Source organism: Hyperolius riggenbachi, chromosome 2 (genome assembly GCF_040937935.1).
Source record: "Hyperolius riggenbachi isolate aHypRig1 chromosome 2, aHypRig1.pri, whole genome shotgun sequence".
NCBI classification, from domain to species: domain Eukaryota; kingdom Metazoa; phylum Chordata; class Amphibia; order Anura; family Hyperoliidae; genus Hyperolius; species Hyperolius riggenbachi.
In genome coordinates this window covers 137,827,256-137,845,456 of record NC_090647.1, presented here as the reverse complement: position 1 = coordinate 137,845,456, position 18,201 = coordinate 137,827,256, and the positions used below count along the sequence as shown (strand labels likewise).

Genomic DNA, 18,201 nt, shown 5'->3' with positions numbered 1-18,201 from the left:
TAATGCATGTTGTGACTTTTTGGCACAGTGTGAAAGGAACCTAATACGGTAGTGATATCAGGTACAGGAATGTGCTGCAGGAGAAGCCACAGATCTGTAAATACTGTGCAAACTGAGAATTCATGATAAAAACATTCCTTTTAGTCATTTGTAACAGCTCACATGCACCAGCTAATGTCTTACTTACTATTCCCCCTCCAGGCTGCCATGGAGTCAGGGATGAGACGTAATTTCAGCTATTGCTGGCGGCAAAGTTACGCTGTTTGTATTGTAATTTGGGCTGTCTTATCACAACCCCTAAATTACTGAGTGCTGCTATAGCCATGATTCACATAGCGGCCTATGGCTGCGCCCAAATCCCCAGCGCCCTTTTTACCATCATTTATCCATGGTACTAGAGCAAACCTGCAGTGAGACATTCACATCAGGTTTGATACTTCCCTAAGTAGAGCGAAGGCTCTGAATAGCATATCCATACAGTATAGCCATAATTTGGAAAAGTTGTTAAAGGAAACCAGAGCAGAGTAATACGTTTTATACATACCTGGGGCTTCCTCCAGCCCCATCCGCACGGATTGCTCCCACACCGCAATCCTCAGCCTTCAGTATCGCCGGAACTGGGTCCTGTAACTTCGGCCAGTCACGGCGAGTCTGCGCAAGAGAAGTGCGTCTCTCTGGCGGCTGCTGGAGAGATACGTAAAGAGCACACACCTCTTGCGCAGACTGGCCGAAGTTACGTGATCCAATACCGGAGCAGGAGATTGCCGAGGATGGCGGCGTGGGAGCGATCCATGCGGATGGGGCTGGAGGAAGCCCCAGGTATGTATGAAACATTTATTTGTCAACTCTGGTACACTCTAATGCCATATTTTTTCCAGGGCAAGGATAGAGAGAGAAGAGAGCTATGCAGGGCTGTTCATCAGGATTCCGGATATCCGGGTAACCTGGATATCCGAACTTTTTTTACGCTATCTGATTCGGTTTCCGCTATCTGCGGATATTTGGGCGCATAACCCGGATATTGCAGATATCTGGATCCAAAATACTGTAACTAAGGAGATGACTTCCTGGATCCAAAGGGCTCCCAGCAGAAGCCCTAGCAACCAATCAGAGGGGAACCCTGGCCAGCCCCACCTGACCTCATTAAGCCAGAGGGCTCCCAGCCTAAACCCTGGCACCCAATCACAGAAAGAAAGACTGGCCCGCCCCCTTGTATAATAAGGAGGGCTGCCATGATGAGACATATCGTCTTAGCTTGCTGAATGCTCACTGAGAGACATGCTTTAGTGCTGGTGACCTAGCAAGTGGGCTGTACACAATTATAAACCTAAAGCTGTTCAGCGATTAACCCCTTCACTACCATCACTACACTATTGTTAAATCGTTAATTAGCTTGATTGATGTCATAGTGTGACAGTCAGTGTGTGCTCCAGTGATGCTGGGCCAAGGGCTGTACACAGTGATAAGCTGTTTAGTGATTACCCCTTCACTATCACTACACTATTGTTAAATCATTAATTAGCTTGATGTCATTTGTGTGACAGAGTGTCTGCTGCAGGCAGCTGCTATGTGTCTGTGTGCTGTGCACAGACCAGGCCACCTGCTGGCCAGCTATTAGCCTTAGGTATTGGTTAGGTTAGGATTACTGTGTTATTGTGTAGTTAGTACTGTAGTCAGTGTGCTAGTAGTTGTTAGAGTAGTAGTACTACTACTGTGTTAGCTTTCTACAGAACTGTTGTGCTGTGAGCAGTGCCAGTGTGACAGTTAGTGTGCACTAGTGTCTTCTCCTCTGCTGTCTGACTGTCACTCGGCACATGTCACTTGCCACGTGACATGTGGCAAGTGCCACGTGAAACTTGGCAAGTGACACGTGCTAAGTGCCAATTGCAACGTGCCACGTCCAGCATGCTCCTGGCACACATTACACCTGCTGCATTGCCCTGCTCCTGCTGCCTGTGCAGCTCCCACCGCCAGGGTGCCACAGGCCACTGATACCACCTATATTTAACCCAAAACACAATTGCTGCGTAATTTTTGGGAGGTGTCTTGGCTGAAAACTGCCATGTCCCAGTTGTGCGGTTGGACTTTGGACACAATGTGGGCTGCACGACTGCTGTCTGGAACCTGGGCCTAATGTTAATTGACAGCCATTTCATTTTTTTTTGGGGGGGGGGGGGGGATTTTAAGTCCCCACATCATCAGTGTTCTTCTTTACAAAATAATGATGCTACATGCCTTATATACCCTAAAAAACGTTTTTAAAGCAATTTAAAGGCCACTTCCGGTTTTCTAACCGGATATCCGAATCCGCCGGAAACTAGGGTCGGATATACGATTCAGATCAGGAAATTTTGAACTCTGATATCTGACCCGGATCGGATAGCGGGTTATCTGGATCAGAATCTGATCCGGATTTTGAAAAGGAGCATCCAAGCAGCACTGGAGCTATGCCTCAATAACTGACAGAAGGCAATGAAACTCCGGTAGCCTTTAACTCTGTGGAATTGGAGTCGGAGCAATTTTGGGCATCTGGAGTTGGAGGTTTCATAAAACCAGTGCAATGATGTTTGTACCAAACTCCATATCCCTGGTAAGTATTAGGCAAATGAGTTAGAGCAATTTTGGGTACCTGGAGTCTGAGTTGGATCATTTTTGTACTGACTCCACAGCCCTGCTTTAACCCTCCACGTTCTACCTAGTGCGAAAGTAAGGTTTTGAGTGCAGACCTACTTTGGCATCATTTGATGACTGACAAACATAGGAGAATAATATTTTTAATTTAGTTTCAAGTTTATTTTTTAAATAGACATTCTACACAGTAACCCAATACAAGACAAAATGAAACATAAAAAGCAAAATAATTTTTTTTAATAAAATAAATTTATTACAATACTACACAAACGTTGCACTTTGAAATACTGAAAACATAACATAGAAAAGTGATCCTCTGTGGCGATTTCTGCCGCCACTATTTTTTCTTTTTTTAATTACTAGATATTTTATTACAAATATGCAGCACCGCTTCTGTCCTGGTATAAAAGATTCAGATTAATCAATGTGCCCTGATAATATTGTTTCTCCCTAAACTATACCTATTGGCAGGACTGTGGCAGCTTGGCTGTCCTCAAAGGAAAATCCTTCCAAGACCTTTATATCACGTTTTCTCCTGGTGGAGTCAAAGCGCCAGAGCTGCAGCCACTAGGACACGCTCTACAGGCAGTAGCAGTGTTAGGGAGTCTTGCACAAGGTCTCCTTACTGAAAAGATGTTAGCTAACTGAAAAGGAAGAGCGGATATTTGAAAACCCTGGTCTCCTGTGTCAGAGTCCTTAAAGTGAACCTTCAGACTAAAAATCTACTCAGCAGAACTGAAAAGGCCTGGTGTTTCTTTAACAGTTTCACAGCATCAGAACTTTGTTTTTCTTACCAAAGCATAATTTTTAGCTAAGCTCCACCCATCAAAGAAAAAAAGCCCGGGCTTTTTTTCCCTGACTCTGTGCAGAGCATGATGGGATTTCCTGTGTCGTTAGTCACGTTGCCTAGCAACTGGGAGAGGTGCTCAGGACACAGGACAGTTGGAACTGTGTCTCATGCTCCCTGTCACCTCCTTTCAACCAAAAAGATGGATGCCATCATGAAATCAAACATTTGCCTGTTCTTTTAAAACAGTGTGGGTAAGAGATTATATTACCTATCTATTTTAACTAAGATAACTAATGTAATTTAATGACAGTATGTTTTATTTAGGCTGGAGTTCCTCATTATCCAGCCACTGCACAAACAACAGACAAGCAGCACCAAACATCAGGCATTCCGGCTCCTTAGTGCAGTTAGAGTAAATAAGTCCTGGCTGTGTTTGCCTTATACAAACCCTGCCCTACCTGAGCCCCTCAGTAGCCAGTTATTTTGTACATGGCTCACTTCTGTCAAGTACCCCTGGATACACTCATACATTCTCTTAAAGTGTACCAGAGATGACATGATGAAATAGACATGTGCATATACATTGGCAAGCATACAGACCCTTGTGCTGTGCTCTTTTTTTCCCTGCCTGAAAGAGTTTATAATTAGCGATGGAACTGACAGTTTTTCTCTAGTCAGGACTCAGTCGGCTCACTGATAACAAATTACAGTTTTAAAACAATTTCCTAAGCAGATACCTGGGCTTCTTACTGTGAGAGGAAAAGATAAAAAAAGGTCAATACATCATGTAATTTCACTCTGGGACTCGAGACACTGCAATTGAGCAGAGACTATGAAACATTATAAACATTTACAAAGCAGATTTACATAAAATAAAACCTCGAGATATCTAAAATTCATTTTTAGGATCCAATTGTTTATCCCAGTTTATTTTCATCTCTGGTTCACTTTAAGCCTCTATACGTCATTACTGACTACCTTTGTTCGCTCATTTCCCCAATTGCATTCAAAAGCAAAGTACCACAGCACACTTCCTCCTCTTGTGTGCTTCCAGCTATTTTTTAAAGGAACACCATCAAATTAAAATGACTTTTGTTAATACTCTATTAGGGTACACATTACCACTAGTGCTAGGGGCACTTTATTCACCCAGTTCTCTCTCCCTGCTTAAAAAGCAAAGCACCACAGCATTCTCTCCTCTGGTGTGCCTCCAACTATTTCTTAAGCTAGATGGTTCTCTGTCAATCTAGCTTGTGTACAGCGGCTCAATATCCTCCTTGGTGCCTCGGCAATCAGCCTGGTGGACCGTCTCGGCCAAGGGCAATGTTCTCTATACTGACCTTGCCCACTCTGTGAGACGCTCCATTGGCCCTACTGCTTGGCAAATAGCATGATTACATGGACTAAGGCTGAATGAAATTATGACAAAATGTTTTAGGAAGCAAGTATTGCCAGTGTGTATGGGTCTTCAGCCCCCTAAATGTAGGTTAGCAAAGAGAACTGAGAGCATATAAGAAAAGCAGCTAGGAGAGCAGTAATTTGCAGAATGATCTGTTTTCAGGAAAGAGAGAAAAGTTATAGAGTAGTGAGACATGTCACAGGAGCATGACCGCAGTAAGCAATGCACAGGATGCTGAGGGAGACAGAAAAATAGCAGCAGGGAGGGCTTAGGACAGCCAATGGCAGAGCAGCAGGGACATACATATGCAATTCAACCATATTGCACTTCCTTCATAGAAGATTGTCCTATCAGCACAGATGGAGATGGATCTAGCATCATGGGGACATAAATATGCTAAACCAACAGGTGAATTCAACAGCCGCATCAACTGGTGCTTAGTTTCAGAGTTAATATAGTATTTGTATATTTTAAAAAGGCATAATCCTGGTATAACTAAATATATTTTGTAGGTGTACAAACAAAACAAAAAAAAAAAAAAACTAAATTAGTTGAAAGATGAGGAATGTTCTTTAGCAATCTAATAAAAAAAAAAAACTAGAAACATTGCAATGATTTCAGCAAACAGAACCCTCATTTTATCAGTGGCAGGAGCAGCCATGCCCATGTTTCAGCTGTGTCAGAGAGGGGATCTAATTAGGCACCCAGGTCTGTGGAGTCACAGCAATATTTGGGTACCTGGAGTTGGAGGTTTCATAAACTGAAGAGTCGGATGATTTTTGTACCCGCTCCACAGCCCTGCAGGCACCTGAACAGAAAGTGGACAAATCTACATAAATACAACTCGGACTCTGTACTATGGGAATTTTGGGTGTGTTGTTCACCAATCCATGTACTGTGTAGAGGTGGTCAATGAGATTCTAATTCTGGCTTTTATGCAAGTTGTGTGCAACTTGGAATTGGGCCAACCAATAAAACAAGAAGTGCATTTGACTGGCCCAAATCAATTTGCGTTCAAGACAAAATTATAATCTCGCAGACAGCCTCTACTGTTGACCAGGTTGCAAGTGAGCATATTCTCAAGGGCCATGTCTGGAAAACCAGCTAAAAAGTAAAAAAAAATTAACACTAAGGTACAAAATGGCTTGTAGCATTGACATCAGTTCTGTCTGTCCTTTATTGTTAGGTATGCCACTAAAAGGGACATTTTATAAAAAGAAAAAAAAAGTTTTATAAAATGTCTGTTAAAGCATTTTCCATATGGTCCTTTCAAAATTCCTTTTGGAGAATGCTTGGGCATGGGTTGGAAGTTAAATCCTATGTTTATTCAAGGCTTAAATGATATAGTGCTTTGGCCAGCCACAAGTCGTCAATCACATCTGTCAACATCATCCATGGACAATACAACCTACTGCCCCAAGCACACCAGGATACACATGCTTAACCCATTGGGCTCTATTCACAACACTTCTCATAAATGACTTATCACTCAATTCATAAAAATAACCTTTCAGCAAAATAATCAGTCAAAGTAAGTTGTTCCTGATTAACTTCATTTCAACATTACTTTTCTTACCTTAATGATATTATAGTTTTGCGCTTTGGGAGCTTTAAAGGAGTTCTTTGGTGGTAAAAAAAGAATCAGCCCCCTGCAGCTGTCATGTTCCGCGCCATCCTCCGTTCCCAGCCCGGTCACATTACACGGCTAGACTGCGTCTGCACGCGTGCTCGCTCCCGCGTGCATCATCCGGAGCAGTACAAGAAAACTTTGTACTGCGCCTGCACAGTAAGCTCCCGTGACGCGTGTGGGAGCGAGAACCAAGGATCGTAGGAGGAAGGCGTGGAACTTGACAGCTGCAGGGGGCTGATAGATGCCCCAGGTAAGTGACTATTTTTTTTAACCACCAAAGATCCCCTTTAAAAATGTAACATAGATAAATTGAAAACAAGAGTAAAACAGGTGAAAAAGCTTTGTGAATCATGCCCACCGTGTCACATGCCATTGACACTAAGTTTTGGTAATGGAGAGAAAGTGACGCTCCTGTGATAACAAAAATAGGACTAAAATATACATTGAGAGATTGTAGATTTGAACTTGTGACCTAGGGGCTCACCACCCAATAAAGTATATTAAATGCTTTAATGACAAATATGGATCACAGATGAGGTCTGTATTTATTTAAACCCAAATAAGAAAGACCTAAAACAACAGGAACAATGAAAAGGTGGGTATAGTACTAGTCCATCAGCACTAAGGGTCTACACAGTTACCATGCACCGAGGAGACCTGCGTGTCACAGCATAGGTCCCTGTACTCCTCCGGTGTGGAGATAGGCCTGGAATCCATCCATCCATCAGTTTATTAGTAGGCTGGCTGTCAGGGTGTCTTTAATGGAAAACATACATACAATAGTGTCTAAACAGAAAAAAGGTTGCAGAAACACATCGTAAAAAGCTTATGCAGTGACAAACATATGAACGTCAGAACATCTTTGGTTCTTAAATGCTAAAAACAACAATATTAAAGGAGACTTCTAATAGCACCTGAGCAATTTGTTACATTACTGAATTGACTCCTATAAGGCAGCTGCATTGACTGATAGCTTCATGTCATATCCTGCTATGGAAACTCCTCTGATAAAAAACACACTAACCTTGTGCCAAGATAAGTTTACTAGTGGATCAGAGAGCTGTTTTATCCACATAATACCTGAACACCTGGAATGTGATATTTTATTGGAACAGCTGGATAAGTAATCTGAGGGAAAACCAGGAAGAGGAGCGCTTCAGGATTTTCTCTGCTGGCTGTGGTGTCAGAGCAGGGCAAGAGATTGCAGATCATCAGCACTCAAACACACACCAGTCAAAATAAGATCACTGCATGTAAACAAACGGGACACTGCTGCCTTGTGATTTTTCCTTCTAGAAGCCAAATCAGGAAAGCAACAAATATGCTTTATGGGCAAGGGGTACATTTGAAACTTTGGATAACAGTTGTAGAAACGCTTTAAAAAAAAAAAATGTTGAAGTATATCCCTTTTTAACACAATCTAAACTGTTGTATCATCAATATAGCATTGCTAAAACTTGAAATGCCTCTCCATGTTCACATTTGTTTCACGACAGACCAAGTAGGCTGGATTTTTGCATAGTGGCACAAAGTGCAGAGTTTGGAGATGCTGAGGAAAGCCAGGTACTGTGCATACTTTATTCCCCAAGAAGGTAGATCATCCACATAAAGGGTTTCAGTCTTACATTTCCATATGACAATAGACCTTCTTTCCAATAGAGATTCCAGAATCCAATGGCCATGGTAAAAAGTGCCAAAGGTTTCACGAGTGTCTTGTGAAGTTGTGAGAGCCTCCATTGATGGGTGACCTGGTGAACTGTTGTGGTGGCTGTTGAACAGAGTCCAATTCTTCCCGCTCATCATTCTCTTGAACATCTATGTCACTGTCATCCCCAAAGAGTTCCTCCTCCAAATAAGAACCGCCCAATCCATATTCATGCTCATGTATAGAGACCTCATTTGGAGACAGATGACAGGAACCTTCCACAAAGTCAGCGAACCTGCAGATGATTAATAACAGGCAAATCTTAGCCACAAGTATTAGGAAATAAAATCAATATATCATATACGTTTATTAACACATCAAATACAATAAAAAGGGCACCCAGCCAAGCATTAACCCTAAAGGATGCATTCATAGTGCTGTGTATAATGGCAAATTAGCAAATGGTGGGCATTCAGATATTACCCCCAGAGAAATAATATAGAACCGAACAACAAAATCATCCTAGTATATTTCTCTATTTTTTTTTTAAATGCTTACATATTCTATATTTTAGATAAATCCAAATAAAGTCCTTGATTTGATTCTGGCATCTTTCCATAAAATAGTGCCTTATGTATTTATACGCAATAAAATGTTCTGCAGTGCTTAAACAGTGTGATGTAAGCTCATAAATAGTAAGATTTATATCAGCAAAGTAATGGCATAATAGATTTGTTACCAGGAAGTCCGTTCAGAACGGGATTTCCGGACGGGTCTTTGCGCCGGCGGCGATCGGGGGGTGGGAGTTAGGAAGCGGGGGGGGGGGGGGAAATCATGTAGCTAGTGCTAGGCTAGCTACATGAAAAAAAAAAAAATATGCACAAAAATCATCCCCGCAAAACGCCAGGCAGGTTAAGTCTGGTATACACATTCAATTTTGATTGGACAATCACTGACCACTTTAATCACCTTCATGTAGTAAGAGTATACCTATACAATCTGTTGATCGTATTCTAAATGTGTTGATCCTCATACTACATGTAGGTGGTAAAATTGTCCAATCACAATTGAAGGTATGTACAAGGCTTTAAAGTCATACCTCATCAATTACTGACAAAAAGAGCTCTGTTTGGCAATCTTTCTACTCAGATAAGAAAAAAAAGGAAGAAAGTTCCCATGGGCAATACTTTTACCCTAATGGATCATTGACCTTAACTTTAAGTTAACCGGAGTATCAATGGATGAGCGACATTCGTTTTTTTTTTTCTAGCAGTTTCACAACTTTAAACACCCAACCCTACTAGAGCTGCAATAAACAAATTCTGACACTGTTACCTCAGTCACAAACAGTAGACCAGCCTGCAATTACATAGAGTACAGTACCAATCACAGCAGTTATAGTATTACCACCCAGTCAGATCGTTTCTCTGTCATGGAGTTTAAAGCCCCATCTACACCATACAATGTTTTATCAGATTTGATTCAATCCGACATGTCTGATTGGGATTCGATTCAATTTGCCATTTTTTGCAATGGCAAATTGAATCGAACCCCGATCGGACATGTCGTACTGAATAGAATCAATAAATCGAATAAAAAATTTTTTATGGTGTAGATGGGGCTTTAGGGAAGTAACTGCCACTTAAAATTTAAAGAAGTCCTGCTGCAATGTTTGCCAAAGCTACAGTACATGTCCTTAGAACTCCCACCCTCCATCTGCAGGATGACATCATGCGGTCACATGCACTCTGCCAGTCAACAACTATAGTTTTTTGTGATTAAGGGACTACTCAAAAAAACTCTAATTTATTTGCATGTAACATAACTGAATGCAGCAGATGGTACCAGTGGTAAACATCTCTTAACCTGCTGAGCGGTCTGGACGAGCTCAGCTCGTCCAGTACCGCCGGAGCCTGCCGCTCAGGCCCTGCTGGGCCGATTTGGCTCAAATAAAAAGCAGCACACGCAGCCGGCACTTTGCCAGCCGCGTGTGCTGCCTGATCACCGCCGCTCTGCGGCGATCCGCCGCGAGGAGCGGCGAAAGAGGGTCCCCCCAGCCGCCTGAGCCCAGCGTAGCCGGAACAAAAAGTTCCGGCCAGCGCTAAGGGCTGGATCGGAGGCGGCTGACGTCAGGACGTCGGCTGACGTCCATGACGTCACTCCACTCGTCGCTATGGCGACGATGTAAGCAAAACAAGGAAGGCTGCTCATTGCGGCCTTCCTTGTTTATTCTGGGCGCCGGAGGCGATTGGAAGAACGCTTCCGGAGCGCCCTCTAGTGGGCTTTCATGCAGCCAACTTTGAGTTGGCTGCATGAAAAAGTTTTTTTTTTTATTAAAAAAAAAAACCCTCCCGCAGCCTCCCTGGCGATCTTAATAGAACGCCAGGGTGGTTAACCTTCCAGCTACAACGATGAAGAAACCCGAGGTGGTCTGAAACAGGTTGGGGAGTAGCACTTTTTTTTACTACTATGTTTTATGCTGCCAAAGTCTGCCACTAGAGTACCTTGCTGCTTTGAGGTATGGCAAGCCTCTATAACCAGGAATAGTTCTAGGAAAAGAATACCTCATTCACAAATGACTGGGCAAGTGTATGTTCAGCAGAGGGCCTGTCTCCACTACACGCGGATTGGATGCAGAATGGATGCAGAAAAACTGACTCCAATGAATGCCTATGGGAAAATCTGCATCAGAAAAATTGCGTTTAGTGGAAACAGGCCCATAGGCTTTCATTGGAGGCAGTTTTTCTGCATCCAACCTGCGTGTAGTGGAAACAGGCCCAGAGCCCATGTGGTTGAGCGACATCAGAAGAAAAAAAGCGGGAGACCGTGTGAGAGCTTCGACACCGCATGGCTTTGGCTGACATCAAGCAGCAGTTACCTGGATGATTCCCAGTATGGAAAACATGTAGAAATAGCAGAGTGAAAAGACCTTGTGTAATCGATAATCAGTGTTTAATGTATTCAGAGACAAGTCTCCTGCTTACAGTATATGACTGAACAGAGCCCTAGCTCTTTACCATATTTTTCGCACTAGAAGATGTTCCTGACCATAAGATGCACTTTGGTTTACAAGACAAAAACTAGGGGGGAGAAAAATATATATACTAAACCTGGTGCATCCATGGTGAAGGGGCATTTTGTGGATTATGCCAATGTTGTACCTCATGCCCTCTTGTGTCTCCCTGTGCCCTTCTCTGTCCCCATGTGTCTGCATCTGTCATCCTCTTTGCGCCCCCCATTTGTCCCAGTGTCCTCCTCTGCATGGGCACAGTACAGGGAGTCCCCGACATTGCGGCGGGTTGAAGGCTCATATTGGCAGGCAATCACAAGTCAGGAACTCCCTGCATTTGGACTATAAGATGCAGTGACATTTTCCTTGCTTATGGGGAGAAAAAAAAAGTCTTATAGTCCAAAAAAACACAGTAGCTGTTACTTAATAACCCTGGTGCATAGGCCTTCTAGGTGCACTATCAGTTGTTTGCTCACAGGAGCACCAGCCACATACATTTCTTTGTAACAAACACAAAATAGTTTGAAAATCACAATAAAGCAATGAACGGTTTTGTAAAATGCACAAAAACTTAAGTACCAGGTTCTCCCTTTCTCTTCTGTCATTCCTGCGAGGGGATACCATGGTGCCTAGATTTCCAGGGTAGGAATACCTAGCAAGCAATAACATTCGTATTTTAAATATGTATAAACATGTTTTAATGCAAAGGTATCCTGAGGCCTACTGCAGAAACACTCCAGTCAAATATAAAGGTGACAGTCAAGCTTATGCATGTGGCCACTTTCACTCAGCTGGCTAAAATTACCCAAAACCAATTACACCAATTGACTACACACCGACTAAAGGCTAAACGCAGGCATAATTCAGCTTGTTTATATTTGGGGGAAGTGAAATACAGTGTGTGTCCTTATAAGGAAAGATGAACACTACCATCTTGAGAATGTGCAGTATAAATTAATTGCAGGGGGTGGGGTAGTTCATGCTGTACAGCTAGATAGCAAAGGTGCATTACGAGGGGGGGGGGGGGGGGGGGGAGGGACAGGGACGACGACGACATATCATTCCAATAGCTAAGAACCATCAATCACACAATGCCAAAAATGGTCTTGCAAACATCCTAAAAGGCAACATGTACATACACTTGACAAACTATTTTAACACAAAAACATAATATGATTTAAATGTGTCTTGTATTTTTTAAAGGATTTGAAATGCCAGAACAAGTTTAGGCCCCGTTCACATCACAAACGCGGATGGCCACGAATGCGGAACGCAACGCATGCGAACGCACGTCATCCGTGTTTGTGTGCATTGCGTGGTTGATCCCATCACTGAAAAGTGAATGGGACAGCCACGCGTTTTTAGGCCCCGTTCACACCACAGAATGCAGGCGCGTTCTTTTCAGAACACAACGCACAGGAACGCACGTCATGTGCGTCTCTGTGCGTTGCGTGGCTGATCCCATTCACTGAAAGTGAAAGTGAATGGGACAGCCACGCGTTTTTATAAAAAATGCGTGCAGCATGCGTTCCCGGACCGCACAGGTCCGGAACGCATGTAGTGTGAACATCAGACATTGCACTCTATGCAATATCTGATGTGGTGCGTGTCGGCCACCTGCACGCGTTTCCAAAACGCGGCTGGAAACGCGTGCAGTATGCGTTCCCGGACTGCACAGGTCCGGAATGCATGCAGTGTGAACATCAGACATTGCACTCTATGCAATGTCTGATGTCATGCGTGTCGGCCACCTGCAGGGCTGTGGAGTCGGTCCAAAAATCCACCGACTCCGACTCCTGAGTTTAGGATTCCACCGACTCCGACTCCTCGACTCCGACTCCTAATTTGCAGGGCTGTGGAGTCGGACAATTTTGGGTGCCTGGAGTCGGAGTCGGAGTCGGGAAAAAATGCACCGACTCCTAATGAATTTGTAACTGTAATTAAAATAGAAAACATGATAAAATGTTCTATTTCTCAGATAATAGTCATTAAAAATAATGTATATATACAGTATATATACAGTAATAGCTGTGCTTAGTCCACAAAAATGAAATGAACTAATCAAAATTAGTTACTTGTGCTGCTTCAATAAAGCAGTCCCCGTATTTTTAAGGTCAGATATACACATCTGATTGTGGCTGTATATATGATGTGTACACAGGAATCTCTTATATATACTAAATAACATCTATGCTGTAAGAATAAAGCCTGATGTGTAGCTGTGTCACTAATAGAGATGGTCAATGAGATGGAAATAATTCTGCATTGATGCTGATTTATGCAAATGTATGCACTCCCTTTGCTGATGAAATCAAATAATTTGATCTGTTAAAATTTGGTTTGGTGGCTACAAATTAAAGGGTACCTGAGACGGATGAAAAGTAAAGTTTTATACATACCTGGGGCTTCCTCCAGCCCCCTTCAGGCTAATCAGTCCCTCGCTGTCCTCCACCACCCGGATCTTCTGCTATGAGTCCTGTTAATTCAGCCAGTCAGCGCTGTCCGGCCGCATGCCGCTCCCACCGCCAGGAACATTCTGCACCTGAGCAATAGTGCTGCACAGGTGTAGTATGCTCCTGGTGGCGGAGTGTGTGCATGCGCACTACGCCCGACTGGCTCAAGTACCTGGACTCATAGCAGAAGATCCAGGTGGTGGAGGAGGACAACGAGGGACTGATTATCCTGAAGGCGGCTGGAGGAAGCCCCAGGTATGTATAAAACTTTAATTTCATCTGTCTTAGGTTTACTTTGCTACACAGTAGTACTATACTCTACATATGCACTCCCCACAGAGCTGCAGGGAATCCACTGAGAATGCTGTGCACATTGAACACAGAGGTGTTGTCTGTCACCCATAAACCTTGTTCAGATTGTGCATGAAGAATGTAATAGAGGAAGAATCTCCTCATTCCCCTGCAGAGTACCTGCACATCATTCTTACATGTACCCACACTTACATTGCCTAGGGCCTGATAGATGTTCTTTGTTCCAGTTTGTACCTTTTACAAGTACTCTTACCAAGGACTAGTTTTAGTCTAAAGGGAATAAATATAGTAGTCTACATATCCTTTTCACTTCAGTAGTCTTGTAAAATTCCTAAGCGTTGGCAGTTAAGAGACAAATTTCATGTTACATACTTTTAATCAACAAAACTGTAATATGCAAATTAGGAGTCGGAGTCGGTGGAATCCTAAACTGAGGAGTCGGAGTCGGTGGATTTTTGGACCGACTCCACAGCCCTGCTAATTTGCATATTACAATTTTGTTGATTAAAAGTATGTAACATGAAATTTGTCTCTTAACTGCCAACGCTTAGGAATTTTACAAGACAACTGAAGTGAAAAGGATATGTAGACTACTATATTTATTCCCTTTAGACTAAAACTAGTCCTTGGTAAGAGTACTTGTAAAAGGTACAAACTGGAACAAAGAACATCTATCAGGCCCTAGGCAATGTAAGTGTGGGTACATGTAAGAATGATGTGCAGGTACTCTGCAGGGGAATGAGGAGATTCTTCCTCTATTACATTCTTCATGCACAATCTGAACAAGGTTTATGGGTGACAGACAACACCTCTGTGTTCAATGTGCACAGCATTCTCAGTGGATTCCCTGCAGCTCTGTGGGGAGTGCATATGTAGAGTATAGTACTACTGTGTAGCAAAGTAAACCTAAGACAGATGAAATTAAAGTTTTATACATACCTGGGGCTTCCTCCAGCCGCCTTCAGGATAATCAGTCCCTCGTTGTCCTCCTCCACCACCTGGATCTTCTGCTATGAGTCCAGGTACTTGAGCCAGTCGGGCGTAGTGCGCATGCACACACTCCACCACCAGGAGCATACTACACCTGTGCAGCACTATTGCTCAGGTGCAGAATGTTCCTGGCGGTGGGAGCGGCATGCAGCCGGACAGCGCTGACTGGCTGAATTAACAGGACTCATAGCAGAAGATCCGGGTGGTGGAGGACAGCGAGGGACTGATTAGCCTGAAGGGGGCTGGAGGAATCCCCAGGTATGTATAAAACTTTACTTTTCATCCGTCTCAGGTACCCTTTAATTTGTAGCCACCAAACCAAATTTTAACAACAGATCAAATTATTTGATTTCATCAGCAAAGGGAGTGCATACATTTGCATAAATCAGCATCAATGCAGAATTATTTCCATCTCATTGACCATCTCTATTAGTGACACAGCTACACATCAGGCTTTATTCTTACAGCATAGATGTTATTTAGTATATATAAGAGATTCCTGTGTACACATCATATATACAGCCACAATCAGATGTGTATATCTGACCTTAAAAATACGGGGACTGCTTTATTGAAGCAGCACAAGTAACTAATTTTGATTACCGGTAGTTCATTTCATTTTTGTGGACTAAGCACAGCTATTACTGTATATATACTGTATATATACATTATTTTTAATGACTATTATCTGAGAAATAGAACATTTTATCATGTTTTCTATTTTAATTACAGTTACAAATTCATTAGGAGTCGGAGTCGGTGCATTTTTCCCCGACTCCAGGCACCCAAAATTGCCCGACTCCACGACTCCGACTCCACAGCCCTGGCCACCTGCACGCATTTCCAAAACGCGGCTGGAAACGCGTGCAGTGTGAACGGGGCCGGGCTCAAATGTGTTGCATGGAATCAGTATAGAAACTCATCTTATACAGTAAGAGCCAACATTTCACAGAAAGATGGCATGCACCCTGTATTTTCTTCCAGAATGGCTTGTGCAAACAATGCAGATTGTGATACGTGATCTTTGAATCAGTTTGTTTCATACGATCAAATATGTGATCATAAACTAAATTGATTTTTCTACTGAACAATTCTCTTCTAGACAATCGTCTGAAGACAAGGAACATTAATAAAGGTTCGTTCGTGAGAAAATTCATGTGATGTTCTGATCAATGCAACCAGATTTTTTAAACTAACCATATTGTTTTACGTTCAGCTATACACCAGACGCTACAGGGTCATCAAGCACAATTCATCCAATGAAGCAACAGGAACAGAAAACCACACCCATTAAAGCAGGTCATCTAATGACGCAGCAGGAAACCACACCCATTAAAGGCTAGCAGGATTCCGTGTAGCAGGTTAGAGACTGTAATCATGATGCTAACAGCACTTTTTCCAACAGCCATATGAAGAGAATTGGTGCAAAACTATAACAGGTCCCTCATGGGGGGCATGAACAGAACAGTTACCGGAATTTCTACCTTCATTTTATAATGATTCCAAGTATGGCTTTCACTTCATGCTAGTTGAAAGAGAAGCCTCAGCCTTACAACTAGTGTTACACTTACCAGCTCATTCACCCAGTTTCATGTATCTTTTGTAACTGAATGTTTGCTCCCAACTGGGAATATGATAAAGACTGTTGGCATTACGATGTATCTACACATTTTGTTGTTATGACAATCAAAGACTTTTGTATTTCAGTTATAGATTATTTGCAAGTTTTATACTCTGTTACTTTGTTGTATTTTACAACTACACATTTTTTTAATAAAATGCATATTTATCTTGGTAAAATACCAACCAGAATTATCAGTTCTGTGCAGAATTTTGAGGTTAAACTTCAGCGTCACAGATTAAAGAATGCACTACATTAGTCCTTGTTTAGTGTCAAATATAAAAGTAAAAAGGAAAGAAAGAAAAGAAACTAGCATTAATGCAACACAAGGTGCCTACATGCACAAATACTGTCCCCAGCAGAGGAACTTTGTCTCTTGGGTGACAGTTCAGGGCTGAGTTTTGTACAGATTTGTTGCTAGATTGGAGTCTAGCGACACATTCTGCAGCTGTGGAGAGAGGACTCACAGCGCGGTGCATGACTGATTGGCATATGGCAGGCTGGGTGAGTAGAAGCCTAGAAAGGTCAGTCTCAGCTCAGACAAGAAGATCCTCCAGTACAGATCTCTCGTCCTTGGTTGCAACACCGATTGTAGCTAAAGTATACAATTATTTTAAACTCAGCTCTTACAAAATACTCAATTGTAGTAGGGGTGGATGAACACCATGTAGAAAAAGTCACAGGAGACAAAAAACGGGAGCCCAGTAGTGCAATATGTCAATGACCACAATAAAAGAAAATAAATTAGAAGCACTACTCACAAAGGTGGGTTGCAGAGGGGCAACCAACCACAGGAAGCAGGTGGAGACAATAAACTCGACTCCACTCGGGGTGGTCCTAGCCAGAACCGGAAGGATGGTCGCTCTCTAAGTGGAAAAAGGGGGACAGAGTCCACTGTGGGGACTCCACTTCGGTTTGCCACCTCCCCTCGGACAGGATGTGTTCGGGGGTATACTTAGCACGTAAAAGGGTAAGAGGCGCCCTGGTGTAATAAAAGCATCTAAAATCAGCTTAAAATCGAAAAGTGAGGCTCCCTATGCTAGATGATATTTTCTATTTGGCACTTTTACTGGCCTGATGAAGCAGGCCGAGACCCGCGTTGCCTGTGCTAATAAAAATCCCTTGTATTAACTACAGAGGTTTCGTCATTGAGGTAAGCTACCTCATATCACTTTTCGATTTTAAGCTGATTTTAGATGCTTTTATTACACCAGGGCGCCTCTTTCCCTTTTACGTGCTTACAAAATACTACCTTGGATTGCTCCTTTAAGCCAAGGGGACTATAGTGTGAAGAACAGAAGAAAACATTGACATGTTACTGTAAGGCAGACGGAAAAGTGATATGTTCAAGAGGTCTGTTGCCACAAGAAGCATTACTATGAGCTCCCACCATCCAACACCAGCACTCATGAGCCGTCCTGTGGCAATCTTGCTGACCCTCACTCTACACAGCCCACACTTCTGCACCTTCGTGCTGTACATACACACCATCTCCCTCCTGCAGCCCCCCCCCCCGTTCACCAAACCACTGTGTACTCCTCTTGCTCATAGCACCATCCCCCAGATCACACTGTGCCTAGTCTCACCTCATTAGTAGACAGTGATTCTGGCACAGTGAAAACATTTGGTGATGCAGCATCCTGCAGACAGATGGCTGCAACATTCAAAAAGAAAAAGAAGGTCTGGCACTATAGTTTAATTGCAGAAAAGCAAAAACAAG

General features: G+C 42.9%; 1 protein-coding gene across 3 annotated transcripts in view; it reads right to left on the bottom strand.

The window, feature by feature from the left end:
* Positions 1-2,771: 2,771 nt before the first annotated feature.
* Positions 2,772-18,201, bottom strand: part of NEMP1 (nuclear envelope integral membrane protein 1) — a 41,258-nt gene continuing 25,828 nt past the window's right edge. For 2 of the 3 annotated variants that reach the window (XM_068267477.1, XM_068267479.1), the window contains exon 9: positions 2,772-8,390. In XM_068267477.1, coding sequence (XP_068123578.1) covers positions 8,153-8,390 — 238 coding nt within the window. In that variant the 3' untranslated portion in view covers positions 2,772-8,152. Of the gene's footprint in view, positions 8,391-11,684; positions 11,758-18,201 lie in introns of all 3 variants that reach the window. The other variant, XM_068267478.1, reaches the window with a different exon arrangement.